This window comes from Camelus dromedarius, chromosome 12, assembly GCF_036321535.1.
Source record: "Camelus dromedarius isolate mCamDro1 chromosome 12, mCamDro1.pat, whole genome shotgun sequence".
Taxonomy (NCBI): Eukaryota; Metazoa; Chordata; class Mammalia; order Artiodactyla; family Camelidae; genus Camelus; species Camelus dromedarius.
Window position 1 is genome coordinate 14298368 of NC_087447.1, and position 25480 is coordinate 14323847.

The 25480-nt window shown below is 55.7% G+C and overlaps 2 protein-coding genes across 51 annotated transcripts in view; one reads left to right on the forward strand and one right to left on the reverse strand.

Annotated features, from left to right (window-relative positions):
* Positions 1–812: 812 nt before the first annotated feature.
* Positions 813–20783, forward strand: MYBPC3 (myosin binding protein C3). Its single transcript, XM_011000674.3, has 34 exons — positions 813–900; positions 2020–2286; positions 2868–2981; positions 3061–3153; positions 3246–3394; positions 4189–4306; positions 4805–4853; positions 5147–5176; positions 5371–5424; positions 6654–6671; positions 6917–7080; positions 7962–8094; positions 8339–8341; positions 8451–8575; positions 8659–8764; positions 8863–9029; positions 9403–9568; positions 10604–10710; positions 10795–10824; positions 13936–14075; positions 14343–14423; positions 15107–15266; positions 15585–15689; positions 15779–15967; positions 17030–17164; positions 17380–17547; positions 18300–18388; positions 18535–18730; positions 19004–19143; positions 19356–19515; positions 19623–19759; positions 20061–20247; positions 20474–20511; positions 20646–20783. The coding sequence occupies exons 1-33, from the start codon at positions 876–878 to the stop codon at positions 20482–20484; spliced, it is 3816 nt and encodes a 1271-aa protein (XP_010998976.3). The 5' UTR covers positions 813–875; the 3' UTR covers positions 20485–20511; positions 20646–20783.
* A 1285-nt stretch (positions 20784–22068) lies between these two features.
* The window catches only part of MADD (MAP kinase activating death domain), a 36372-nt gene continuing 32960 nt past the window's right edge, over positions 22069–25480 (reverse strand). For 18 of the 50 annotated variants that reach the window (XM_031459645.2, XM_031459644.2, XM_064492380.1 and 15 more), the window contains 3 exons: positions 25346–25415; positions 23455–23501; positions 22069–23133 (listed from right to left, as the gene is read on the reverse strand). In XM_031459645.2, the coding sequence (XP_031315505.1) occupies positions 23029–23133; positions 23455–23501; positions 25346–25415 (222 nt within the window). In that variant the 3' untranslated portion in view covers positions 22069–23028. The remainder of the gene's footprint in view (positions 23134–23454; positions 23502–25345; positions 25416–25480) is intronic. The other 32 variants (XM_064492390.1, XM_064492389.1, XM_064492391.1 and 29 more) reach the window with 3 other exon arrangements.

Here is a 25480-nt window from a genome sequence, read left to right on the forward strand (position 1 = left end):
GCAGGAAGTCACAGAGGAACAGTGAGGGGAGCATGAGGGCATTCAGAACATTCTGGCAGTAATTGTTGCATGAGTCCTTGTGACTTGAGCAAGCACTGCCTCTGCCTGTATCTCCCGCTTTGGGGTATAGAGATTTATCTCCATGTGCTCGCCTGCAGGCTCACCTAGCCCCTCCCCTTGGGTGATATCAGCCCCCAGGATTGCTCCGTCCTCCCCGGCCCTGGACGAAGCCCACCCAGGGTTCCACCGCATGAGGCCAGCCCGGGGCCCTGGAGCTGTGACAACTTGAGCAAACGTTTCTTCAGCATTTTCTATATGGCCAACCCTGCTCTAGTGGTCTTATCTGTAAACGCTCTTTGTAAGTGGAACAACCCTGTGTGGGGGGTGCTGCACCCACTTGACAGATGAGATTAAGACACTGAGGTTGAGGGAGCGGTGGTGCCAGGACTCAGGGCAGCCCAGCCCCAGGTCTGTGTGAGTAACCACTGCCTGGCAAGGATGTGTTTGACTCATCAGCCTCAGGCCTGGGGGGGACCCCCCCCCCAGCATACTCCCACTGCACAATTTGCATCAGAAAGACATACATATAGGCCTTGGGGTACCCCTGAGGTTCATGGAGGGTTGGGGGTCAGAAGCTATCACGTTGGGCTGGCTGGGGAGGGGACAGGAGCCAGCCAGGAATGAGGGGGCCCCACATTCTTCTGGAGAGACCTCAATCTCTGGAATTTGTCTATATTTAGCAGGTGGCTGGGCAGGGTGCAGATAAGGAGGGCCGGGGAGGGGATGGCCCGTTATATAGTGCGGGGACAAGTCCCTACTCAGATCCTGTTTGGGTGGCCCGTGCCTGCTTGGTTCCTGGTGTGACCTCTCCCAAGATGCCTGAGCCGGGGAAGAAGCCAGGTAGCTCCAGGCCTGGGGTTTGGGCTGAGTGGGGGGCAGGGAGGGCTGGGGGCATCTGCAACTGGGAGGCGGGCCTAGGAGCGAGTTCCTGAGTGGGTTGTTGAGGACGAGGCCTCTGAGCCCCAGGACAGGGGACACTGTCCTCCTGGGTCCTTTTTTGATTCTGTTTCTCCTTCCCATCCTTCTGATGAGAGTGAGAGCATGCCAGGGTCAGGGGCACAGAGTGGGAGAGAGTCAAGGCAGCAGGAAGCCCCCAGGGCCATCGCTCTACTCTCAGGATGCACAGGGACCCCTTCTCTGCTTCCGTCCCCACCTCTTGCAGCAAGGTTAGGCCTGGGCTTGCCCTTTGGGAGGGACACCAGGATGACTCTAGACTTGAGCTGGGCTCACCGAATGCTCTTGGACAAGTGTCTCCTCTCTTTGGCGCTCAGGTTCCCCATCTACACAAGGAGGGGCTGGGTTGGTTCCTCCCAGCTGTGGGATGCTCTGTCTTACGGGCTGCACTCTTGTGGTCCCCACAGCAGGCATGGCCCCCACACTGAGATAATGCAGCCCCTCTCCTCTGGGGGAGGATGGTCAAGAGGCCCTTGAATCTCAGCCAAGGGCAGAGAAAGTCACAGTGCAGAGTCCTGGTTATGGCCGATGCCCTTACCAAGACTATGTAGGGCAAGGATCAGCCCCCAGCCCCAGCCCCCTCCCAGGCCAGCTTTATCTCAATTGCTGATTCTCAGCCTGAGGCTCTTAGAGGACAAATTTAGCCACAGCCAAGTTAGGCAGAGTTCCAGTCCCTTGCCAAGGGCCCCAGTCGATGGCGGAGGGGGGGAGTAGGGGCTGGGCTTCCACAGGCAGGGAGGGTAGGGTATCCAGGGACACACTAAAAATTCTTGAGGTTAGAACCACAGGCTTGGCTCTCCTGCCTACTGGCTATGTGACCTTGAGTGAGTCACTTAACTTCTCTGAGCCTCAGAGGCCTCATCTGCGAAATGGGAATAATAACTACACCTACCTCACTGAGTCAGAGTATGAAATGAAGTTATGTATTAAAGCACTTATCACTGTATTTAATAAGAGGGTGCACGGGCAAGCCAGGGGCCCCTGCAGCATCCATTGGTCCTTCAGTCTCAGCTTTCAGCAAGAAGCCACGGTCAGTGGAGGTGGCCGCAGGCAGCCCTGCCGTGTTTGAGGCTGAGACAGAGCGGGCAGGTTTGAAGGTGCGCTGGCAGCGAGCAGGCAGTGACATCAGCGCCAGCAACAAGTATGGCCTGGCAGCCGAGGGCACGCGGCACACGCTGACGGTGCGGGATGTGGGCCCTGCCGACCAGGGGTCCTACGCAGTCATCGCTGGCTCCTCCAAGGTCAAGTTTGACCTCAAGGTCTTAGAAGCAGGTAGGAGCCTCGGCAGCCTTCCCTGAAGTTTGAGCTTCTGGGGTCAGGGGTAACCCCGCCACCTCTCCATTGCCCACGGTACAGGAGGTGTTTTCCCACTTTCTTGCCTTTACTTTGGTGGTGCCCTCAGCCAGCCAGCAATGGCCTTTTCTTGTTTTCTGTAGCAAGACCTGTCTACGTGTCCCTATGTGGCTCCCTGGCCTGTTTCAGCCATTGTGGAGGTGGGGGAAGTTCAGAGATGAATAAGACATAACGTTCCCTTCCACCGGACACCCACACACCGATGGGAACTTGGTGGGCTGTGTGTGCTGGTAGGGAAGCCCCACGAGCTTGTGGGCAAGGAGGGAGCCCCAGCCCAGCCTTGGTGGGGAGAGGCTGGACTGAGACCAGAGCTGGGAGAAGGAGAGGAGAGGTGTTCAGGGCGATCCACCACGATGTGGGCACTGGCGGCCAGTGAGGGTGAGGTGAGATGCAGGCTGGATGAACCTTTGGCCACCCTGCAAAGATGGGAAGGACCAGGGACAAGATGAAGGGTCTCTGGTTAGAAGCTGCTCCATGACCCCCGACCCAATGCCCTCCAGAGAAGGCAGAGCCTGTGCCAGGCCCTGCTTCCGCCCCTGCTGAGGCTCCTGGAACCCCTGGAGAAGCGCTGGCCTCAGCCACTGACGTGGAAGGAGGCTCCCCAAGTCCTGAAGGTGAGAGGGGCAGGGCAGGGAGTCTGGGACCAGTGGGTGGGGGTGTCCCAGGGCAGATCTCAAAGGCCTCTGTTCACAGAGTCAAGCTCAGCCACCCCCGATGGCCCTGGTGCCCCTGAGGACCCCATTGGCCTCTTTGTGATGCGTCCACAGGATGGCGAGGTGACCGTGGGTGAGTGGGGCCACTGCGCTTGAGGTGAGGTGAGTTGGGGAGGGAGGCTGTGGGGCATCTCCCAAGCCCGGCCTGTCACCCCTCTCCTGCAGGCGGCAGCATCACCTTCTCAGCCCGTGTGGCTGGGGCCAGTCTCCTGAAACCTCCTGTGGTCAAGTGGTTCAAGGGCAAGTGGGTAGACCTGAGCAGCAAAGTGGGGCAACATCTGCAGCTGCGTGACAGCTATGATCGGGCCAGCAAGGTAGGGCCTGCAGGGCACGGGGGTCAAGAGGACTCATAGAGGAGCCCCTGGGAGGCATGGGGGGCACAGGGAGGCAGGGGGGCACCATGAGACTTGCGGCACAGAGGAGGTGCACAGAAGGGTCATGGGGAGCCTGGGGTGCTGGCTGAGGGACCAGAGGCACATGGGAGCATGGGGAGGCTCAGAGGAGGGTGATGGGGACCTGTGGGAAAAGGGGGGCATGGAGGGCATGATAACCTCAAGGGAGCATGATAAGGCTTGGAGGGCACCAGCCAGTGAGGATGTAAAGCCCCTGGATACATGGGTATTTGAGCTCAAGGGGTCCTCAGTGATCAACCAGAAGAATTCTTCATCATACAGATGAGGAAACCAAAGCTTGAGAGGTTGTTGCTGGTCTGAGGTCACTCAGAGCCAGGACTAGAACCTGTGCCCTGACTCCCCATCTCTGCTCCTCCCACTCTTCTACAGTTCTGGCCCAGCCAAAGGGGCTTCTGGACAGGCCAAGGCCGTTCAGTTGTGTGGGCTGTGCACCAAACAAAAGTGCCTTATTTTGAGTGAATGCCATTTGCCTTGTAATCACCACAGATCTATATTTTCTCACCACCCTGTGCCAGCAGATGGCAGTCAAGGCGTCTTAAGAAGGGGCCCCTTTCTCTAATTATACAAAACTGTATGGATTAACTTAAGCCGTAGGGGTAAGAAGGTTGGCAGCCCTTGGCCACCCACAGTCTTCTTTAGGGGTGAAGGGCCTTGTTTTCTGGTCCCCGATCTCCCCTGAAACCTTACTTCCACAGGTCTATCTGTTTGAGCTGCACATCATAGATGCCCAGGCCACATTTGCTGGTGGCTACCGCTGTGAGGTATCCACCAAGGACAAATTTGACAGTTGCAACTTCAATCTCACTGTCCATGGTGAGGGGGCCTCTGGCATCTGTTCTGGTCTTGGGCTTCCCATGGGTCCTGTCCTTGCACCTGCCTCCATTTCCCAACACTAAGGAGGATGCTGAGCCCTGGCCATACAATTGCTGACCACATGCCTCACACAGGAGTGTGAAAGAAATCCACAGAGGCTTCCATGGTTGGGGTGGGGCTTCAGCCCAGATCTCGTGTTGGGTCTTAGTCACCTTGGTGTCTGGGCTCCTGCCACAGGTGAACAGGTGAAGGGTGAGTTCAGAGATGGGAGGGAGATGAACCTTCTTGAAGGGATCGGGGACCAGAAATTGCCCCACGTCCCTGGTACCTCGACACTGACTGGGAAAGGCTCAGAAGGTAGGATCCTAATCCTGGGGCAGATGCTGTCAAGGGGTCATGGATGGGCAATCTGTGACACCAGGAGACCCTAGGGCAGGGCTTCTGAGATGGCCCCTTCTGAAACCCCCTCCCCTTACTCATCCCCTTCTTTGAACCCAGAGGTCATTGGCCCCGGAGACCTGGACCTCCGATCAGCTTTCCGCCGCACGTGAGTAGAGCAGCTGTCTCTCCTCAGGGCCTGGGGGAGGCTGGTACTGGGCTCAGGGCCGGAGTGATGTGAGGGGCCAGGGCTGGGGTTTAATAAGGGGAGATCAGGACCAGGGGTGATGTGGGAGGACCAGGACTGGGGGTGATATTGAGGGTTCAGAGCTGGGGCATAATATGAGGGTCGGGGCTGGGGTGTGATGTGGGGGACTAAGGCTGGGGGCCAGGCTGAAGTGGATGGGCATGGAAGAGAGCAAACTACCTTGGGCAGGTGAGGAATGAGTCTAACCCCCACAGGAGCCTGGCTGGAGGTGGTCGGCGGATCAGGTACCCTTTTTCAGCTCCTACCCACCTGTACACAGATCCTGGGGGGTCTGAGATGGGCGGGGAGCACCCATCCAGCTGGTGTCACTTCTTCTCACTCCATCTCCCCCAGGGCCACTTTCCCTCCCCCCACCCCCAGCTCCCAAGCCCCTTCTAGTCAGCTCTCCTGTGGGCTCACTGGGGGTCCCTCTCCACAGTGACAGTCACGAAGATGCTGGGACTCTGGACTTCAGCTCACTCCTGAGGAAGAGGTGAGTCCCCGGGAAGCAGTTCCTGGAGCAGGTGGCAAGGTCTTGTTTCAAATCCTGGCACTGTGGTTTTCCATCTGTGTGGCCCGAGGAGGTCACTGTACCTCTCTGAGCTGATTTCCTTGTCTGCCATATGGGACAATCCAGGTGTTGGGAAGAATCAGAGGATTCCACAGAGGTTACATCCTGTGAACTAACATTCTCACAGTGTCCCCCTGACCACCCTATACTTGAGTCTGTGATTGCTCACCTCAATAGGCTCTGGGGACCCAGAGCTGGGAGAGGGCCCCAAACCCTCAAGAATTGCCCACCCACATTAAAAAAAAAAAAAAAAAGAATTGCCCACCCAGCCCAGTGCAACTGACTTGTGTTCTCTGCGTCCTGTCCCTTCCTCTCCTGGACCCTGCATTATGGTCACTGCTGCTTCTGTGGCCCGGAGAATGAGCACCACAGTCAGGTGCTTTGGGGTAGCAGGGCACTGGCAGGACCCTGTAGCCATCCCTGCCAGGGCAGATGATTGATAGGTGACAGGGCTGAGAATCGGACCGACCTGGGTGAGGATCCTCACTGACCCAGGAGAGTCTGTGAGCCTTGGGTTTCCCTGATACTCACCAGCCAGAGCTCGGGAGTAATATATAAGGTCACATGTGCCCCGTAAATGGAGTGTCCATGGGGGATGGTCAATGTCTTTGTTACCGAGTCCAAGTTTATACTGCTCATTGCGTGACAGGCCAATAAACTGAGATACAAAGTGTTGGGGCAAGACATAGCAACTTTATTTGGAAAGCCAGCAGACTGAGAAGATGGTGGACTAGTGTTCCAAAGAACCATGTTACCCAAGTTAGAATCCAGGCTTCTTTTATGCTAAAAGGCGAGGAGGTGTGGCTGGTCCTTGCGAACTTCTTTGCGCTGGAATCCTGGTCTGGTCACAATGTTCCTATAAACCTCCAACAAGACAATTGTTATTTTCTGTTCTGCAACTTTTTGTCTGTATACAAATGAAAAGCTTTATATACCTTTAAAAGTCAAGCCTGGGAGGCAGAGCCTTGAGAGTGAATTATATATATTTCAGGCTACAAGCAACATTCTTTTACAAAGGTGCAGAGCCAGTATGACTAAGCACAGGTAACAGAACACAAGGGTTAGAGCTAAAGCTACAATATGGAGTCACGTTTGTTCTTCTCTGTTGCACCTCTAATGTGTCCACTGCTTTTCTGCCCCACCTGGAGCAGCAGCTTACGGACCCTGAGGTGAGTGACTGATGAAGCCCTGCACCTCTCATCCCTACTTCGGCCAGGACCACCTCCCCAGTCCCAGCCCCCCATCCTGAGCCTTAACCCCCTTGACCTCCAAAATTGGCTCCGGACTCATGGCCGCTCAAGCTGCCCCATCAGAAGGGGAGGGGCAGAGGGGCAGGGGCAGCTCCTGCTGGGGAGGGGCTGTAGTCTTGTCCTGGCTTCCCCTGAGGCCTCTCGGGGTGGACTGCGGGACACAGGGACTCGAAGCTGGAGGCACCGGCGGAGGAAGACGTGTGGGAGATCCTGCGGCGGGCGCCCCCTTCGGAGTACGAGCGCATCGCCTTCCAGTACGGCGTCACGGACCTGCGAGGCATGCTCAAGAGGCTCAAGGGCATCAAGCGGGATGAGAAGAAAAGCACAGGTGAGCCTCCTCCCCCAGGGCGGGGCAGGGGAGCTTACTGCCTGCGCACACGCACGCAGGTGCACGCACGCAGGTGCACGCACACACGCGCGCGCGCGCACGCGCACACACAGAAAAACAGTGGACTCCAGCTTGGCCCAGAGACACCCAGGGAAGGAGAGCCCAGGTGAACCTTGTTTTGTGTGGCAAAAAGCAAGAGTGCCCAGGCTGGCACACAGAAAAAGAGAAGGGCAGAGTTAGCCCAGAGACGCCCCAGGAAGGGACAGAGCCCAGGCCAACCCTCCTTCCCGAGCCAAAGCCAGGCGGTCCCTTCCTCCCCTACCCTCTCTTGGAAAGAAAAGAAGCCAGCTTCATCCTCCTCACACCCAAAAAAGGGGAAAGAGCCAGTTTGGCCCAGAAACCCCTACCTGGGAAGAGAGGAGCCTGGTTACTCTTCCTCACAGGTAAACAGAACAGGTGGGCGCAGGTTACCACCCTCGCCCCCAGGCAGGTGGGAGGAGAGGGCTCAGGGTAGCCCTTCCCCATCAGTGGGTAGACACGGAGCTCCTGGAAACTGAGCTGAGACAGCAGGGGTGCCTTGGAGGAGGGTGTAAAACTGGGGGTGGTATTAAAACAGAGCCGAGAGGAGAAGGCCCATTTGTCCCATCACCCATGTTCCTGCTAAGCTCTGTCTGGAAGCTCTGAACCCTATCCCTGAGCTAAGCAGGTGGAGAGGACTCCAAGGGAGACAAGAAGACTAGGAGGTGACAGATATAAAGAGACAGAGTCACAGTGGAGGCACAGAGAGAGACGGGGGCCGGGTCGGGGGGGCAGGAGGCAGGACGGCGCCCTCCTTCCCGGGGCAGGCTGGGGAGCCGGGGGCTAAGGGGGGGGTCACTTAGCCTTTCAGAAGAAGCTGCAGCCGGCCTACCAGGTGAGCAAGGGCCACAAGATCCGGCTGACCGTGGAATTGGCTGACCCCGACGCCGAGGTCAAGTGGCTTAAGAATGGACAGGAGATCCAAATGAGTGGCAGGTGCGGCCAGGATGTGGAGGGAGCCCCCAGGGAAAGGGCTGCCCCCCAGTCCTGCTCTCCCTGCCTCCACCCATGGTCTCTGTCTGGCCCTTGCTCCCTATCTCTGTCTCCTGCTATTTCTCTTTTTCTCTCTGGGTCTAATTTCCCATCTTTCTGGTTCTTCCCGGCTCTGTTCCCTGCTCATTTTCTCTTGGTCTCACTTCCTCCCATCGGGGATTCTCCAATGGCACCTTCTGATCCAAAGCAAGTAAGGCTCATGGAAAGCTTGGAGTGGGGGGATGGGGGTCCTGACAGGGGTTTGAAGGGGCACCCAGGCACCCATGGCTCTCCCGCCATTCCCCCTTGGCCCCATCCAGGTACATTTTCGAGTCCATTGGTGCCAAGCGTACGCTGACCATCAGCCAGTGCTCCCTGGCGGACGACGCGGCCTATCAGTGTGTGGTGGGTGGTGAGAAGTGCAGCACTGAGCTCTTCGTCAAAGGTGGGCCCTGGATCCTGAGACCCTGGGAGGAGAGGCAGGGGCCACAGAGTGGCCCATCCATCACACTCTCTCTGCCTTGACAGAGCCCCCTGTGCTGATCACTCGGCCCCTGGAGGACCAGCTGGTGATGGTGGGACAGCGGGTGGAGTTTGAGTGTGAAGTGTCCGAGGAGGGGGCCCAGGTCAAATGGTGAGTGCCAGAGGAACGGGGCTTGGGACAGGGCAGGGCCGAGGGCCTGGGGACATCCCCAAGGAGGCCCTGGCACCTGCTGCCCATCTTCCGGCCAGGCTGAAGGATGGGGTGGAGCTGACCCGAGAGGAGACCTTCAAATACCGGTTCAAGAAGGATGGCCAGAGACACCACTTGATCATCAACGAGGCAACGCTGGAGGACTCTGGGCACTACGCACTGCGCACCAGTGGGGGCCAGGCGCTGGCTGAGCTCATTGTGCAGGGTGAGGCCTAGGGAGGCCCTCTCAGCCCCAGCCCCCCGGCCATGTACAGGAATCAGGCAAACCTGGGATTGGGGCCCATGTGGCCTTGGACAAGTCACTTTGACACCCAAAGTCTTACCTTTCTCATCTGTAAAATGGGGATGCTGAAGTGACCCCCCTAGAGGAGATTGGGGGGTCAGATGGTCCTGGTTGATATTACCCACCCCTCTGAACACTTGAGATTCTTTGTGTACACAGCACCATCACAGGCACACACACCACACTCATGCAGGCGCTCCTGTGTTTTCACATGCCTGCGGAATCTCTGCAGGGATTCACATCCACGCCCACACATGCCCTCCCCAGCTCACTGGCTCTGCCTTGCCCCCACCAGAGAAAAAGCTGGAGGTGTACCAGAGCATCGCAGACTTGACGGTGGGCTCGAAGGACCAGGCAGTGTTCAAGTGTGAGGTGTCAGATGAGAACGTGCGGGGTGTGTGGCTGAAGAACGGGAAGGAGCTGGTGCCTGACAGCCGCATAAAGGTGTCCCACATTGGACGGTGAGTGTGCAGGGCACGCCAGAGACAGAGACAGAGACAGATGCACAGAGAGAGGGAGAGAGAGGGAGAGAGACAGAGACTGAGATAGAGAAACAGGGAGACAGAGGGAGAGACAGACACAGAGGCAGAGGGAGAGACAGAGATAGACAGGGAAAGACAGAGAGAGAGGGAGAAAGACAGAGACTGAGATAGAGACACAGACAGAGGGAGAGACAGAGACAGAGGGAGAGAGAAACAGACACAGAGACAGGGGTAGAGGGAGAGACAGAGATAGAGAGACAAAAACAGAGGTAGCGACAGACACAGAAAAAGAGGGAGAGACAGACAGAGAGGCAGAGGGAGAGAAAGAAAAAGACAAAGACAGATGGACAGAGATGGACAGAAAGAGACAGACACTGAGACAGAGACAGGACTGAGACTGAAATGAGTCAAAGACAGAGACTGAGAGAGAGAGAGACAGAGAAACAGATGGACAGAAAGATACACACACAGAATCATGAGAGAGACAAATAGAAAGAAACAGAGATACACAGGGAGACAGAGACAGAGAGAGATGGAGAGGCAGAAGCATATAGAGGAGAGTCCATCAGAGACAGAGGAGGAGGGAGACAGAGACAGAGATGAAGCAGTGAGACAGGCAGACAGTCTGGGAGCCCCCCAACCCCCTCCCCCAACTCGTGACCAGGGCAGGGCAAGAGGCCCCGGGGGACAGCTCTGGCCAGGAGCCCTGTCTCTCTCCCCCACTCTCTTACTCATGCCCAGAGCATCTGGGCTGGCCCGTGCTGGGCCCAAGGTCACAGAGATTAATGAGACCGGCCCCTGCCTAGTCTCTAAGGGCCCAGCCAAGGGGATACCTCTACACTGCCTACCTCAGAAAAATGCAAGGGAGTTGAAAAATTCAAAAACAGAAAGCAAGCACTTTAGAACACCACTGAGCAGGGGAAGGTTGAGGACCCCTTGGAGCCCTGGCTGGGAGTCCGGTGAGGCTGGAGTGTGGGGCCCGGCAGGGTCTCTTGAGCCGCCGCTGCCCTGCAGGGTCCACAAGCTGACCATTGACGACGTCACGCCTGCGGACGAGGCGGACTACAGCTTTGTGCCTGAAGGCTTCGCCTGTAACCTGTCTGCCAAGCTCCACTTCATGGGTGAGCGGTGCCGGGGGCGGTGAGGGCCCCTGTTGCTGGGCCCTGCCATCACCCTGGTGCCACTTGCTCTTCCTTCTCTTGCAGAGGTCAAGATTGACTTCGTGCCTAGGCAGGGTGAGTCTTGGGCCCCTGTATACTGCCTCCCATGCCCCGCCCGGGTCTCCCTTCCACTCACAGATGGAGGGGAGCAAGGAACTGGGAGGGGTTCCTAGCCCCTGCTCTGCCACTCACAACCATGGGCCACATACACCCTCTCTGAGCCTCAGTTTCCTCATCTCTAAAATGGGGATCCTGAAGTGCCTCTCCTGTGGGATGGCAGGAAAGATGAGCTGAGATGGTGTGTGGGAGCTTTCCAATGTTGTCACAGATAGGAGATTTTATTGTTAAATTGCTTCTGCTTTTAGAAGTACCTCTCCTCCTTTTAGATTAAACTGTCATCAGGCATTTTAGGATCTTAACTTCAGGAGAGTAGTCCAGGCTGAGGCGTGCTTTAGGTCAGGGCTTTCCAAACAGTGTTCGCTTAATGTGAAACTCCATTTTTTTTCTTTAATTGAAGTATAGTTGATTTACAATGTTGTGCTGGTTTCTGGTGTACATCATAGTGATTCAGTTGTACACATATATATACATATTCTTTTGTATATTCTGTTCTTTTTTTGCATATTTTCTATTATGGTTTATTACAGGATATTGAGTATAGTTCTCTGTGCTATACAGTAGGACCTTGTTGTCTATTTTATGTGTAATAATTTGTATCTGCTAATCCCAAACTTCTAATTTATTCTTCCCCCATCCCCTTTCCCCTTTGGTAACCATAAACTTGTTTTTTACGTCAGTGAGTCTGTTTCTGTTTCATAAATAAGTTCATTTGTCTCATAGTTTTAGATTCCACATGTAAGTGATATCATATGATATTTGTCTTTCTCCTTCTGACTTACTTCACTTGGTTTGATAATGTCTAGGCCCATCCATGTTGTTGAAAATGGCATTATTTCATTCTTATGGCTGAGAAGTATTCCATTGTGTGTGTGTGTGTGTGTGTGTGTGTGTGTGTATGTGTGTGTGTATATATATATATAAAATGTTTTCTTTATCAGTTTATCTATTGATGGACATTTAGGTTGCTTTCATGTCTTGGCTATTGTAAATAGACTGCTATGAATATTGGGCTGCAGGTGTCTTTTTGAATGAGAGTTTTCTCCAGGTATATGCCCAGGAGTAGGATTGCTGGATCATATGGTGACTCTATTTTTTTTTTTGGTGGGGGGAGGAGGTAATTAGGTTTACTTATTTATTTTTAGGGAAGGCACTGGGGATTGAACCCACGACCTTGTGTATGCTAAGCATGCACCCTACCACTTGAGCTGTACCCTCCCCCCTTGGTGACTCTATTTTTAGTTTTTTAAGGAACCTCCATAATGTTTTCCATAGTGGCTGCACCCATTTACATTCTCACCAACAGTGTAGGAGGGTTCTCTTTTCTCCATAACCTCTCCAGCGTTTGTGTGTAGACTTTTTAATGATGGCCGTTTTCACCGGTGTGAGGTGGTACCTCATTGTAGCTTTGATTTACATTTCTCTAATAATTAGCGATGTTGGAAATCTTTTCATTTGCCTGTTGGCCATCTGTATGTCTTCTTTGGAGAAATGTCTGTTTAGGTCTTCCGTCCATTTTTTGATTGCATTGTTTGTTTCTTTGTTATTGACTTGTATGAGCTTGTATATTTTGGAAATGAATCCCTTGTTGGATGCATTATTTGCAAATATTTTCTCCCATTCTGTAGGTTGTGTCTTCATTTTGTTTATGGTTCCCTTTGCTGTGCAAAAGCTTATAAGTTTGATTAGGTCCCATTTGTTTATTTTTGTTTTTATTTCTACTGCCTTGGGAGACTGACCTGGGAAAACATTGCTACGATTTATGTCAATGAATGTTTTGCTATATCCTTTTCTAGTTTTATGGTATCATGTGTTATGTTTAAGTCTTTAAGCCATCTTGAGTTCAGTTTTGTGTATGGTGTGAGGGGGTGTTCTAACTTCACTGATTTGCATGTGGCTGTCCAGCTTTCCCAACACCACTTGCTGAAGAGACTATCTTTTCTCCATTGTATATTCTTGCCTCCTTTGTCGAAGATTGATTGACTGTAAGTCTGTAGGTTTATTTCTGGGCTCTTGATTCTGTCCCACTGATCCATATGTCTGTTTTTGTGACACTACCAGGCTGCTTTGTAGCATTGTCTGAAGTTTGGGAGAGTTATATCTCCAGCTTTGTTCTTTCTCCTCAGGACTGCTTTGGCAATTCTGGGTCTTTTATGGTTCCATGTAAATTTTAGGACTATTTGTTCTATTCTATGAAAAATGTCATGAGTAATTTGATAGGGATCACATTAAATGTGTAGATTGCTTTGGGTAGTATGGTCCTTTTAACAATATTCTTCCAATCCAAGAGCATGGGATATTTTTCCAGTTCTTTGAATCATCTTTAATTTCCTTTATCAATGCTTTATAGTTCTCAGCATACGAGTCTTTTACCTCTTTGGTCAGGTTTATTCTTAAGTATTTTTTAATGCGATTTTAGAAGGGATTTTTTTTTACTTTCCCTTTCTGATACATCATTGTTAGCGTAAAGAAGTGCAACAGATTTTTGTGTGTTAAGCTTGTATCCGCTACCTTGCTGAATTCATTTACAAGCTCTAGTAGTTTTTGTGTGGGAGACTCCATTTTAAAAAGGGTTCCATGGTGAAGTAAGTTTGGGAAACACTGAGCACTTGTTCCACATCTTGCTGAATCAGAAGGTGCAGTAGCAGGTCAAAAGGTCTGAAAAATCCTGTGGTAAAGAAGCATGCTTAATTTTGTTTAACCCAGGGTTTCCTACTCTGTTTGGCCATGGAAACTTTTCCTGTCCTAAGACATTGGTGTTCCCCCAAACACAAGTCTGAGAAATGCCGCACTAGGTGACCTGGTGTCATAAACCTCTCTGGGAACTTCCTAGGGAGATGGAAATGTTCTAGATCTTGTTGGGCAGTGGTTATACAGGTGTATACATTTGTCAAAACTCATCAAATTGTGTGCTCAAATCCCAGCATTTTATTGTGTGCAAATTATACCTCAATAAAATAGATTAAAAAACAAAAAACAACCAGGGGCAAGTGCTCCTTCCAGTTACCCTCTCTTTTGTAGGCCTTGGGCGACTTTCTCTTTCTCTGACCTATGCCATCTCCCTGCCAGAACCTCCCAAGATCCACCTGGACTGCCCGGGCCGCACGCTGGATACCATTGTAGTGGTGGCTGGGAACAAGCTACGCCTGGACGTCCCTATCTCTGGGGACCCTGCTCCCACTGTAATTTGGCAGAAGACCATCACAAAGGTACTGTGGATCCCTCCTCCACTTCCCCATCTGTAAAATGGGTGCATGGGGCCAGTGTGTGCTGGGACCTGCTCCACCCCACCCCATGCCCCACAGCTGGCCGCTGACTAGGAGCACAGAGGCTCAGCTGGCAGAAAGGTGGGCAAGGTGAGCAGCCAAGGGGGAGGTGGGCAAGGGAGAGACGGGGGCGGGAGGGGACTTGGGAGGGATTCCCTCCAGGCTGAGCCAGACTCTCTTTCCCCTTCGTCCTTCCTGCTCTGTTCCCAGGGGAGTAAGGTCCCAGCAGGGCCAGCCCCTGATGTCTCAGGGGATGCAGATGCCAGTGATGAGTGGATATTTGACAGGAAGGTGAGTGAGGCTAAAGGTGGCTGGTTTGCCCTCTGTCATTTTCTGCCCATGTGATATCCACCCTCGGGCGAGGTCTCTGTGAATGTGCCACATCTGGCCAGTTGTGCTCCTGCCCCAGACAGGATCTCCATGGGACCCTCGTGCCCTAGACAGACACAGGATCATACCCTCAACATCGCCAGGAAGCCCTCTTGACTGGTGGGCTCCCTAGCTTCTGTCTTCCTGAGCCAACCTTGACTTTGTGCTTCCTCCTGGCTAGGGAGTGGGTTCTCTGGCACTTTTCAGTATGAGTAGCTGCAGGGGCACAGGTCAGGTCAGCTTTTCCTCCTCTGTGCACTGCTGGTTCCTCTACCCAGCTTGGGTCTTTCAGGCTCACAATAGCTCTGTGAGGTTGTTATTTCCCAGAGGGGGAAACTGAGGCACAGAGAGGACAGGTGATTGCCTAAAGTTCCATGACAAACCTAGAGCCTGTGACCTGGTGTCTTGCTCAGGTCAGGTGTTGAGGAAAGAGCTTTGAACTAGATGCTCACGTGGGTACAGTTTACACTCAGGCTCCGTCTCCCCAGTGGCCCCTGTGCCACTGCCCTGTGCCTCCTGTCTCGGGGCTGCTGGCTATGGCAGAGGCTGCAGAGGCTGCTGGGGTCTGACTCGGGTACTTCCCCCAACTCCTCCTCCCCTGCCAGCTGCTGTGTGAGACCGAAGGCCGGGTCCGGGTAGAGACCACCAAGGACCGCAGCGTCTTCACTGTGGAGGGGGCAGAGAAGGAAGACGAGGGCGTCTACGTCGTCACAGTGAAGAATCCCGTGGGCGAGGACCAGGTCAACCTCACCGTCAAGGTCATCGGTGAGGCGGGGGTCAGGCACGGAAAACAGAGGGGCAACCAGGGAGGACCCATCCATTCACTCGGTCACTCAACAAACATTGGTGGAGGCACACTCTCAGGTCCACAGAGAGGGTTGGGACTAGGAGGTGGGTGAATATGGACAGTGGGGAGCCGTAAGGGTTTGATTGCCAGCAGGAGATATGATCAGTACTGTATTCTAGAAAGATAGCTCTAGGCTCTGGAGGCAGTGGGGGCAGCCTGTAGCCATTGGTCGGGGTGGTGAGGGGATGAGCCGTTTGCCCCAGCCGGGCAGGGCTGATGTGATCTGCTCCCCTCAGATGTGCCTGATGCCCCCGCCGCCCCCAGGATCAGCAACGTGGGTGAAGACTACTGCACGGTGCAGTGGGAGCCCCCTGCCTACGATGGCGGGCAGCCAGTCCTGGGTGAGCTGAGAGCACAGGGGACAGAGCTCAGGGCAGGGAGTGCACGGGGGCCTGCGCCCCAGACCAGAGCTCCCGCCTCCCCTCGCCAGGCTACATCCTGGAGCGCAAGAAGAAGAAGAGCTACCGGTGGATGCGGCTGAACTTCGACCTGCTAAGGGAGCTGAGCCACGAGGCGCGGCGCATGATCGAGGGCGTGGTGTATGAGATGCGCGTCTACGCCGTCAACGCCGTGGGCATGTCCAGGCCCAGCCCTGCCTCCCTGCCCTTCATGCCCATCGGTGAGCCTGCCAGGTCCTGGCCCACACCAACCCGAGCCAGAAATAGTGGCTGCCCTGTGGGTGGTCACCTTTCATGGGCTTCACTTCACAGGAGAGGAAAGTGAGCCTCTGAGAAGTGAGATGATTTGCTCCATGTCACCAGCTGGCAGGGGGCGGAGCTGAGACTCACCTCTCTGGCCTCACTTTCCACATCTATAAAATGGGCATAATGATAGTATCTACTTCACAGAACTGTTAGGATGAAATGAGATAATGCAGGCAGAGCATCTGGCATACAGCAGGTGCCCAATAAATGTTAATTGTTCCCCGTCCCCTACTCTGTTCACCTGGGGTTTATTAACCAGGAAACAGGGTGAGGGCAGTGGGGTGCCTTAGGGTCTGAGGGGCGTCTGTCTATGGAAAGGGCCCTGGACCGGGAATCGGAGATGGGGTTTACAGAGCCAGCTCCTTCGTCCCAGGAAGGGTGTCTGGAGTCAGCATCTCCCCCTGAAGCCTGTTTCCTCGTCTGTATAATGGGGGTTGAGAGGGTAGAACAGACACTGAGGGTGTGGCAGGCTCTCGACACCTGTCCCTACAGGATGTGTGAGTCTGGGAGGGTAGCTGTCTGGTGGGGCAGACACAGGGAGGGACACAATTTGGGGAGATGGCAGGGAGTGCCTGTGGGGAGAGGGGGCCAGGCCTCTCTCTTTAGGTACTAAGTTCTGGTTTTCTCAGTTCTTAATCAACTCACATAATCATACAACACTGAGAAATTTCCCTGTGTTAGGCTAGTTTTTCCTTAAGTTACATTTATAGCACTTCTTAAACACTGACAGAAGTAGCTCCTTCTAAGCATGTTGGGGTTCTTTTGAAGAGCTTTTCCTTTTTAGATCTCTTTTCTGTAATTGTTATTGCTGTCTGTTTTTAAGCCTATTTAGAGGCATCTTTTTAACGGAGCTGAAATATTTCTCAAAGTGCTTAAAAGTGAGTCGAAAGGGGAGGATTTCCCTGAGTTGTGGTCCTTCAGCTTCTTTGGCTGGTGCCAGCGTGCTGAGACCCCTTTCTGGCCTCCTCTCTGCCCAGGCCCCCCCAGCGAGCCCACCCACCTAGCGGTGGAGGATGTCTCCGACACCACCGTCTCCCTCAAGTGGAGGCCCCCGGAGCGCGCCGGAGCTGGAGGCCTGGACGGCTACAGCGTGGAGTACTGCCGGGAGGGCTGTGAGTGCCCTTGCCCAGTCCTGGGCCCGCTGTCTCCCAGCACGCTTCTCTGAACTGTGCCCCAGGTCAAGCCCCTGTCACCTGGCTGGGCCCCGATCTGCGGTGGAGGCCCTGGTCAGTCACCAGGGAGGTGGGCAGCAGAATGGGGTATCCGTGCTGACACTGCCCGTGGGCTTGCCTCATCATCCCCTCCCCCTCCCCACGCCCACCCCCAGGCTCGGAGTGGGTGGCTGCCCTGCAGGGGCTAATGGAGCGCACGTCAGTGCTGGTGAAAGACTTGCCCACTGGGGCCCGGCTGCTCTTCCGCGTGCGGGCGCACAACGTGGCGGGGCCTGGAGCTCCTGTCACTATCAAGGAGCCTGTGACGGTGCAGGAGATATTTCGTAAGTGCCCCTCGTGCAAGGATGAGACCTGCCACTGGCACCCTGGCCCTTGGGGTCCAGTGAAGGTGGGGACAGTCAGGGAGACCCTACTAGAGGGAAGAGATAAGCGCTGGGCAGGGACAGCAGGGGGTGGTGCCTTTACTCAGGCCGCAGGCCCAGGGCGGATGTGCAGCAACGGCCTCTCTCTAGGGTTTTCTGTGTCAGCCCCCAGTTCTGGCTGAGGGAAGACGTAGGTCATTGAACCATCACCTCTGAGCTCTGTTCTGTAAGTCTCTCAGCTCCAATAGGAAGATATTGTCCATGTGCTCAACACTGAGCAGTGAGGTCACTTGGGGTCAGATTGGCCCATTTAGGATCCACTTCCCATCATCCTGTTGCCAACAAAGGATCAGTTGTGTAAGGATTGGTTCACAGAGTGGAAAGAGGCAGCAGACTGGTGTAGAAACAGCAGGGGGGCAGAGTCCAAAAGCCTAGATTTGCGTCTTGGCCTGTGACTGGCTGTGTGACCTCAAACAAGTTCCTCACCCTCTTGAACCCCTGCCTGTTGTAGCAGTGTGGTGAGGCTCGGGTAGAAGCAGGAGCTTTGGGACCATGTGGGGCTGGGGTTGGGGAGCTGAAGAACAGGAGGTCCAGCAGCTGCCTGTTTCTGAGCTGCGGCTCTCCGGGCCCTGCCTCCAGAGGAGGGAGCTGTGGTACTCATCAGGCCCGAGGCTGTGGGGGGCCCTCGCCGAGCCACCCACTTGTACCCACAGAGCGGCCACGGCTCCAGCTGCCCAGACACCTTCGCCAGACCATCCAGAGGAAGGTCGGGGAGCCTGTGAACCTCCTTATTCCTTTCCAGGTAGGGCTGGCTCCCTTCCCCTGTCCCCCAGTGTGCTGTCCCACCAGCAGAAATGTCTCAGGGCTGAGGCCTCACCAGGTGTGCGAGGCTGGAGTAGTGGCTGGCGAGGAGAGCCAGGCTCATGGGTGAGCTATCCTTCCCCGCAGGGCAAGCCCCGGCCTCAGGTGACCTGGACCAAAGAGGGGCAGCCACTGGCAGGAGAGGAGGTGACCATCCGCAATAGCCTCACAGATACCATCCTGTTTATCCGGGCCGCGCGCCGCACCCACTCCGGCACCTACGAGGTGACACTATGCATCGAGAACGTGGAGGATAAGGCCACGCTGGTCCTGCAGGTCGTTGGTACGTGGCACCGGGGCCTCCCTCTGAGCCTGTGCACTTCCAGTTCCTGAGCTGGGCTGACAGGGCCCAAACGGGGAACCAACCTGGGGACCCAACCTCGAGCTTCACATTTTCCAGGCTGGGGCCCCTCCTCTGGGATGCCCAGAGCCCCAGAAGATGACAGGCCAGCTCCTGGCTGGCAGAGGCAAGGGGGGCTCTGGAGCCTGGTGTCCCTTGCTCGTACTCAGGCGGTGTCAGGAGGTGTGGTGTTCCAACTGGGTCTGTCTCCTACAGACAAGCCAAGTCCTCCCCAGGATATTCAGGTCATTGAGGCGTGGGGTTTCAATGTGGCTCTGGAGTGGAAGCCACCCCAAGATGACGGCAACACAGAGCTCTGGGGCTACACAGTTCAGAAAGCCGACAAGAAGACCATGGTGAGCCTGGGGCCTGGGCTCCATACACCCTCCCTAGGTCCAGGCAGACCTAGGCCCCTGCTGCCCCTCCTTGACCCTTGGAATGGGCCCACCTCTCATTTCTAATCCAGTTCCCTCCACAGTGGGGGTACAGACACCAAGGGTACCCAAGAAAGCCCCCTGGCAGGAAGTAGGGCCTGCCCCGGAGACCCCCTCCCTTCCTTCACACCCAGGAGTGGTTCACTGTCTTGGAGCATTACCGCCGCACACACTGCGTGGTGTCAGAGCTCGTCATCGGCAATGGCTACTACTTCCGGGTCTTCAGCCATAACACAGTGGGACCCAGTGACAGAGCCACCACCACCAAGGAACCTGTCTTTATCCCCAGACCAGGTGCTGTACCCTCACTCCCACCCCCTAGGGCGTGCTGGGGCAGTGGGAGCAGGGAGGTGAGCCTGGCTTGGTGTGGCCTTCTTGGTACCAAGCCCTGTCACCAACAGGCATCACATATGAGCGGCCCACCTACAAGGCCCTGGACTTCTCTGAGGCCCCACGCTTCACCCGCCCCCTGGTGAACCGCTCGGTCATCGCTGGCTACAATGCTACCCTCTGCTGCGCCGTCCGGGGTACCCCCAAGGTGGGCAACTTTGGGCCCTGGCCCAGGGAGACCCAGGAGGCCAGGCTTGTAGGCCTCCACCTTGAGCAGCTCTCTTCCCAGCCTGTCCCCCTGCTGTCTCTCCACCTTGGGTGTCAGGGCCCTCCCTGAACAGGGCCTCAGCACTCTTCACTGGCTCCCTGTTCGTTCTCATCCTTGGGCATAGTTTGGGACTCCAGTGGGAGCCGCGGAGTAGAAACACAAATGCCTGCTCTCCCTGGGTCCCTGCCTAGTCCCTTCTCAACCTGAGAGGTCTCCCCTACTCCCATTACCTGACTTACAGCCCAAGATTTCCTGGTTCAAGAATGGCCTGGACCTGGGTAAAGATGCCCGCTTCCGCATGTTCAGCAAGCAGGGAGTGTTGACCCTGGAGATTAGAAAGCCATGCCCCTTCGACGGGGGCGTCTATGTCTGCAGGGCCACCAACTTACAAGGCGAGGCACAGTGTGAGTGCCGCCTGGAGGTGCGAGGTGAGGAGCCCACTGGGCCAGGGCCTGGGATGGTGGGGAGGGCTGGACACCAGCTGGGTCCCTGGGCTTTTGCTCTGCTGTCCTGGCCCAAGCAGCTGCTTTGGCTGAAAGAGCAATGACACGTCCGGATGGTACTGGCTTCTGGACTTCGCTGCCAGAGCTGCTCCCTCGAGCCGTCCTGCAGGCTGGGGGGACGTGCAGCAACACACCTCCTTCTCTCCTGCAGTGCCTCAGTGACCAGACTGGCTCCCTGGGGATGGCCAGGTATGTACTCGATCACCCTGACACCAGGGCCCAAATCAAAGCACCACCAAAGGGGCAGCCACCAGGAAATGGGGGTGCAGGTGGCGCTTAGCAAGGTTTCAGTCCAGCTCACTCACAAGGGAACCTGTGTTCAGGTGCAGCCGGATGCCAGCCCACGTGCCAAGAGCCTGGAAGGAAGCTGGACAAGCCACCTTCCTGTTGGACATACGTGTGCAAGTGTGTGTTTTGGAGTTGGGCTAGCAGAGCATCAGTGGGGCAGCGTAGTTATGAGCAGGCATTGGGAGAGGGGGCGTGACTCCACACAGACTAAACTGTCAGAGCGCCCGCTGGAAGCTCGCAGATCCCTGGGCTTAGGAAATGATGGCTGGGGACAGGCCCTTCTGACCTGCCATGTTTTCTCAGTGTATAAAGGCAATAAAAGATCAGTGCAGTCACAGAGAACTGACTCTTCTTGTCCAGCATGGCTGTTCTCACAAAAAGCACAGGAAGATTTACTTATCTTGAAAGCGAAGTGAAGGCAGGTATTCCTTCTCTCAGATGAGTTAAATGAAGCCCAGAGTGGGATCTTAAGTTCATAGAACATTAACACTAGTCTCCCTCAGAGAGAATCTCAGCATCCCCCACTGCATACACTCTTCAAATGAGGAAACTGAGAGGCTGTGATGGAGAAAAGTATATTATTAGCAACAGCCAGAAACCCAGGCTTTCCTATCTTTGTCCTGGTGACCCATGGTCACAGCAGCCTGGACAGGGGGCAGTGCTGAATCTCAATGTGGTTCTGTCCCCACAGGGCCTAGAGTCAAAGTGTACTGGCTGCTCTGGGGTCCCAATGGGCAGCAAGCCCCCTGCCCATTTGCACCAGTGTCGCACGGGGAGAAAGCGATCCTGTCTAGCACAAGACACTGGGAACCAGTAAGATATAAGGGCTGGGCCCCTACTCTGCTCTTCCTTACTGCATGGGAAGCCTAAATCCCATCACCAGTTTCCTTTTGGGAGAGGACGCCAGCGGCTCTCAGAGGTGCCCTGATAAAGTGTAAAGGGTCCTTTCTGTCCAGGGAGCGCCAGGTTTTCCCATGGCACAGAAAAGCATTTCCATGAAGGCTGGTCCCAGGATCGCTTTCTCAGAGTTCTACCCAGCCCCTAGACACTCCTGGCCCAGAGCCCTGGGCTCCAGGCCCTGGACGAGTCACCACACCTGGAGGAACACGGGGAGCTGGGACACCAGGCCGTGGTTTTTACTTCACGACTAAATTCTCGCTGCTTAGGTGTCAAAGCCCAGTTTGGCTGCTCCCTCTAGTGGCCAACTCTTGGCAGAGCAGCCCTCTGGGGGGGCCCTGAGGCACCCCACAGGAGGAAGCCCAGGAAGCGCGGTGAGGAGCCCCGCTGGGCCCGAGGGTGGGAAGCAGGGGTTCAGCACGCCAGCGCTAAGATGGGCATGCTCCCGCCTCCCTGATTCCTTCAGGCCAAAGGTGCCCTTGTCCTGTCTACAGGGTCAGTCTTCCTCAGGCACAGGCTGAGAGGAGGCATCATTTAATGCATGGAAGCCAGGAGCCCCAGGGGAGTTAAGGACATTTATTTCACATTCACACATCTGTACATTTTCTATAAATAACATGGAGCTGAAATATTTACAGTCATCTCTCGCCCACTCCCAGACCCGCTCCCTCCTGGCGCCCAGTGCTGAGATTCTGCCTCCAGACAGATATGGATACTGAACTTGGCCTCCGGGCCCTGCCATGTTCCTGGCTGTGGCAGCTAGTGGTCCCTGGGACGCCCCTAGCCCCAGCCACTGTTCTCTCCTGCCAAAGGCCAGATAGGGAAACCGCTGCTCAGCAAACAGCAGGCTGTCAGTGTGGCCCCACTGCAGTGGTGGAGGCCATGGTAGGTAGCAGCCAGGCTCGTGCCCACAGGCAGCAGCTGCCGGCCTGGGAAATGCCTAAGGAAGCAGGGAGGTTGCCACTTGCTCTGCTGCCCCTTGACTCTCCCTTCTTTTCTCTGCCCACACTTTGTCTGAGGGGAAAGGCCTCAAGCTTCCCTCATTCCCCAGAGTGGGACCGCTCCCAGCACCCAGTGGTGCTGGATCACAGAGGATGGAGAGCCCGAGTCCTGCCCTAGGGGCTGTAATGTCAAGGACAAGGAACCACAACACAAATGTCTCAAGGACACGCAGTAGTAGGCTCGCACTGGCCGATACTCTGAGTTCTTAGAAGCCACTGGCCCGCCAGACAGACACACAGACGGACACACACGCACACACGTACTTTTGAGCCCTGAGGGAACAGGAGGCTGGTCTTTGGGAAGTGGAAAAGGAGAAGGTGGAAGAGACTGGCCCTGCCCTGTGAGACACTAGGACACTGAGACGCAGAACTGGGGCCCATCTAAGCCGCGGCAAGGGGCTTGTGGAGAACACATACACGTCACCCACTTCTCAGTCACAGCAGCATCGTGCACTTGGGAACAGTGAGAGGCAAGGGGCGTCCCCTGCGTTGGGGCAGCTGCAGCCTCAACCCCTCTCCATCAGCTAGAGACGGGCCGGGGTGGGGTTCTGAGATCTTCCTCACTGCTACGCACTGCAGCCACATACGAGAAGAGACACAACACAGAGTAGCAGATCTCGTGGGCCTAGAGGAGAGAAAACCAGCCAGACTGACACGGAGACTCCTACATCTCCATGTGTGGAGATCTGCCAAGTGGGAGCTCCTGCCCTGACTCTGGGCTCAGGCCTCCGGGCTAAAGAGCCCCAGGCGAGAGCTGGCCCCGTGGGAGGGGGTGCGTATGTGCATCTCTGCCAGGCTGAAGCCTTCTTCAGCTCCAGGCCAGTCTTTGGCATCTGGACTAGATTTGCCCCTCACCCTGTGCTCTCAGAGGCCCACCCCGCTCCTGCTGGAATGTCCCCAGGGAGCCCTTCACAGACTGGCCTGTCAGGTTGGGTGGCACACTCACCATTGGCGTCTTGTACTTGTGGCTCACCACTTCTTTAATTTCAGGAACTAAAACCGGACGGGCAAGAGACAAAACAGAAAGTTCAAAACTAAGAGCAATAGTGCCACGCTACCCTAGGCGGCAGCGCCTGGCGCCAGGGCCCCTTCCCCTCTGCGGCCTCTCCCCATGGCTGCAGCAGCTTAGGCTGCGACAGCTCTGTCCAGCCCTGCCAGATGAGAGGACACTGGCCCAGACTCCTCAGCCGGACCTCTGAGGTCTGCAGTGGCTCCTGGCTTGAGGGCTGTGACTCTACCCACTCCTTCGAGAGCCCCAGCACAGGAATGAGCTAGTCTCTCACCAGCTTGGTCACTGTTACTGTCTGGGGCCCCTGAGGATCACAGAGGGTGTTCCCAGATTTTAGATGGGAGGAGAGAGTTGTCTCTAGCCTGTGCCCCCCCGTGCTGAGACGCCCGAGAACGCATCGCTGTCACCAGCCCCACACTCTGGTCAAGTTAAACATGGTCCCTGTACTCCCAGCCCCTACACAGACAGAGGGTCTTGAGGCTGGATGAAGAAGGGGCATGATACTAAACCCACCAGACTTGAAAGTTTCCTTCCCTGATGGCAGGAGAGGCCCAGGCCTGCCTGTGTGAGGGAGAGCGTCAGAGGGCTCTGGAGCAGACACACCGAACGGAAGAGACAGGCGAGGACGGCACCCGGGGAGGGAGGTGACGGAGCATCAGGCAAGATACACACACGTCCACAGCCCGGAATGCAGACTAAGAGTCATCCCTGCCCCAGCCATGCAGGGATTCTGCTTGGCCAGGGGAAGGAATGAGGTCCCCCCCGGCCTCAGCCACCATCATGGCCCCCGGAGCCTGGGAGCAGGGAGCCAGAAATGGTGGGATGAGAGTTGGCCACACCTTCTCACCCTGGGAGGTAGAATTCAGGGGCCCCAGGGTTAACAGGGAATAAACTCATCAAAGGTAGAGCAAGAAGCCCAGGTCCTCCTCCTGAGATGGAAGATTCCCCCAAACGCCTCTCTGGCAGAAGAGAGAAAGGAGCACACGGGAGAAAACTCAGAACCAACGAGCCAGCGCGAGGGTGGAGGAGGGTGAGAAGGGAGAGGGTGGGGAGAGAAGGGAAGAGACGAACTGGCAATGTGAGTGGCTGGCTTGGGTGAGGGGAGCCCGCCCACCCACTGCAGGGCCTGGAGAGAGGCAGCGCGGCGAGGTCACTTTACCTGCTGGAGAACGAAGGTTTTCATAGCAGCCATGAGGGGCACGAGAGAATGAAGCACAAACACAGCAGGAACTCAAAGCCCCAGGGTGAGAGCCCACAACACCACTCTCAGTGCTTGGCTGGAGGGAGACTGGCTCCCAGCTTCCAGCGACCACTGCTCTCTGCCCCTGAGGCCACTAGGCCTTCTGCCCTCTAGAGTGAGCCTGCCTGCACCTCCACATGCCCTCTTCCAGCACAGGGGCCAGGCGGACCCCGGACTGACACCAGGGCGGCTGGATGGAGCACTGGGCCGCAGGGGGGATTGCAGCAGGCGACATGAGCTCAGCAGAGCTGGGGGGTGGCCCGCCTGCTCTGCCCAAGAACTTTCTGACCACTGGCTGGCTGAGCAAGGGACAGTGGCACTGGTTAGCAGAGCCTCTTAGTAGTGACGCTAAGCTCTACTCCCGGCGTCTAGGCCACTGCTCTTCTGCGGCCGCTCCCTGGCACCACCATCTACCTCTTCTTTCTCCTCCCTTCTCTCATCTCAGGGAGCCCTCTGCCCTGTCACTCCTGCTCCTCCTGACCTCTCTGCAGAGGCTCTTCTTCTCTGTCTCTAGTCCCTCCTCTGGAGCTCCGAGGTTTGAGTTACTGCCATGTGAGTCCAGACCTAAGAGCAAAATAGTGTAATTACCAAATTCCTCCAGGACAAAGACGCCTCGAACTGTATTGCACTTTTTAATGTGATTCAGCTCTATGAAAACCTGCAAGAGAGGGAGGGAGGGTGGGGTAAGGCCCAGAGGCTCCCCCAGCACCCCACAAAGCCCAC

What these genes read in the sequence shown, in the direction of transcription:
- MYBPC3 (XM_011000674.3), top strand. Translation starts at nt 876, where the DNA reads ATGCCTGAGCCGGGGAAGAAGCCAG. An exon ending in GGAGGTGGTCGGCGGATCAG is followed by an intron (nt 5,177 to 5,370) that starts GTACCCTTTTTC and finishes CCCTCTCCACAG; the next exon opens with TGACAGTCACGAAGATGCTG. An exon ending in ACCTCCTTATTCCTTTCCAG is followed by an intron (nt 18,389 to 18,534) that starts GTAGGGCTGGCT and finishes CCTTCCCCGCAG; the next exon opens with GGCAAGCCCCGGCCTCAGGT.